We start from the raw sequence: 1,284 nt of genomic DNA, 5'->3' as shown, positions 1-1,284 counted from the left end.
TAAGACAACAGGACGTAAGACAACAGGAAGAGACAACAGGAAGTAAGACAACAGCACGTAAGACAACAGGAAGAGACAACAGGAAGTAAGACAACAGGACATAAGACAACAGGAAGTAAGTTTAGGAAAAGCAGGATGAAGACACGGCCTCCTTCATCTCGCCTGCAGCCTCTCGGTGTGTCTCTGTGTGTGTGTGCGTGTGTCTCTGTGTGTGTGTGTGTGCGCGTGTGTCTCTGTGTGTCTGTGTGTGTGTGTGTCTCTGTGTGTGTGTGTGTCTGTGTGTGTGTGTGTGTGTGTGTCTGACTTCACCTTCTAACTTGCCCTCTGGCCCCTTTTAGTGAGTTACTTACGATTCCACTCTCGACCATCTGCTTGTCGGCCTTCTTCTCCTCCAGCTTCTCCGTCGTCTTGAAGAGCTCCTGTGGAAACAAACAACAGTAATATGACTGACATGAACAGAGGAGGAGTGAATGGTGAGTTCAGTTCAGTGAGGCTAGTTGTACTTCTCCAGGACTCAAACTCAGCAGACATCCCTTCGTCTTAACGGGTCAAAGCCCTAAAAGACTGTGAATCAACAATATTCTGTCATGAGTTGATGATAAACACAACAACTAGAGTTTGTGCATATTTTCAGAATCGATATCACAACAAACATCTACAGGTATGATTACTGTCCTGGGGTTTGTTCGTAGTTGTCTTGTTTTACTTCCTGCCTGTGTTTCATTAGTTAATGAGTTCCTTGTGTGTTTAGTCTGTCCTCTGTGTTTTTAAAACTCGTCTTTGCTCATTCAACCTGTCTGGTGTCCTGCATCTTCTTTGAACTGATTTGTGACGGTCAGTTCCATGTGTTGAACATTTTGAGACATGAAGGAAGAAAAGCTTTGAGAGAAAACACAGAGATGACTGTTTGTTCACCTCTATGTGGCTTTGTTTCTGTCTGCTGTCGTCAGTCAGACTTCTGGTGGTTTCATGCAGCTTCTCACACTCGCCCTGAATCTCCAGGATCGCCTTCTGCACATTGTTCATCAGCTCCACGTCCTGAGACACACACACGACACACATTATTTAAATTGGTGCTATGACCAGAGAAAACAGAAAAAGGGCTGTGGTAGAAAACCTCCAACACCCAGAATGCACTGGGCTCAGTGCGGCCTCTTCCTCTTCTATAGGTCACAACCCCTCCACACTGTATTCTGGCTCATATAAGAAGCACCGCAGGTTTCCTTCCAGCATTACCCTTTTAAAATCAGCCGGCATACAAGAACTGTGGAGCAGCTCCACAGC

The 1,284-nt window shown here is 45.7% G+C and overlaps 1 protein-coding gene across 1 annotated transcript; it reads right to left on the bottom strand.

Annotated features, from left to right (window-relative positions):
* Window positions 1-281: 281 nt before the first annotated feature.
* LOC116380925 (glutamine-rich protein 2-like) lies at window positions 282-1,241 on the bottom strand. Its single transcript, XM_031842738.1, has 2 exons — window positions 916-1,241; window positions 282-419 (listed from the first exon to the last, which is right to left on the bottom strand). Exons 1-2 carry the CDS (start codon window positions 1,060-1,062, stop codon window positions 306-308), a joined length of 261 nt encoding a protein of 86 aa, XP_031698598.1. The 5' UTR covers window positions 1,063-1,241; the 3' UTR covers window positions 282-305.
* Between the last annotated feature and the right edge of the window lie 43 nt (window positions 1,242-1,284).

Source organism: Anarrhichthys ocellatus, unplaced genomic scaffold (genome assembly GCF_004355925.1).
Source record: "Anarrhichthys ocellatus isolate YVR2014 unplaced genomic scaffold, GSC_Weel_1.0 scaffold9693, whole genome shotgun sequence".
In the NCBI taxonomy this organism is placed as follows: domain Eukaryota; kingdom Metazoa; phylum Chordata; class Actinopteri; order Perciformes; family Anarhichadidae; genus Anarrhichthys; species Anarrhichthys ocellatus.
The sequence above is the reverse complement of the archived record's forward strand: the minus strand, read 5'-3'. Positions and strand labels throughout refer to the sequence as shown.

Excerpts from the sequence above, each read along its gene's own strand:
- LOC116380925 (XM_031842738.1), bottom strand. The coding sequence starts at position 1,062 with ATGTGTGTCGTGTGTGTGTCTCAGGACGTGGAGCTGATGAACAATGTG. Across the intron at positions 420-915 it reads AGAAACAAAGCCACATAGAG|GAGCTCTTCAAGACGACGGA; the intron begins GTGAACAAACAG and ends TTGTTTCCACAG.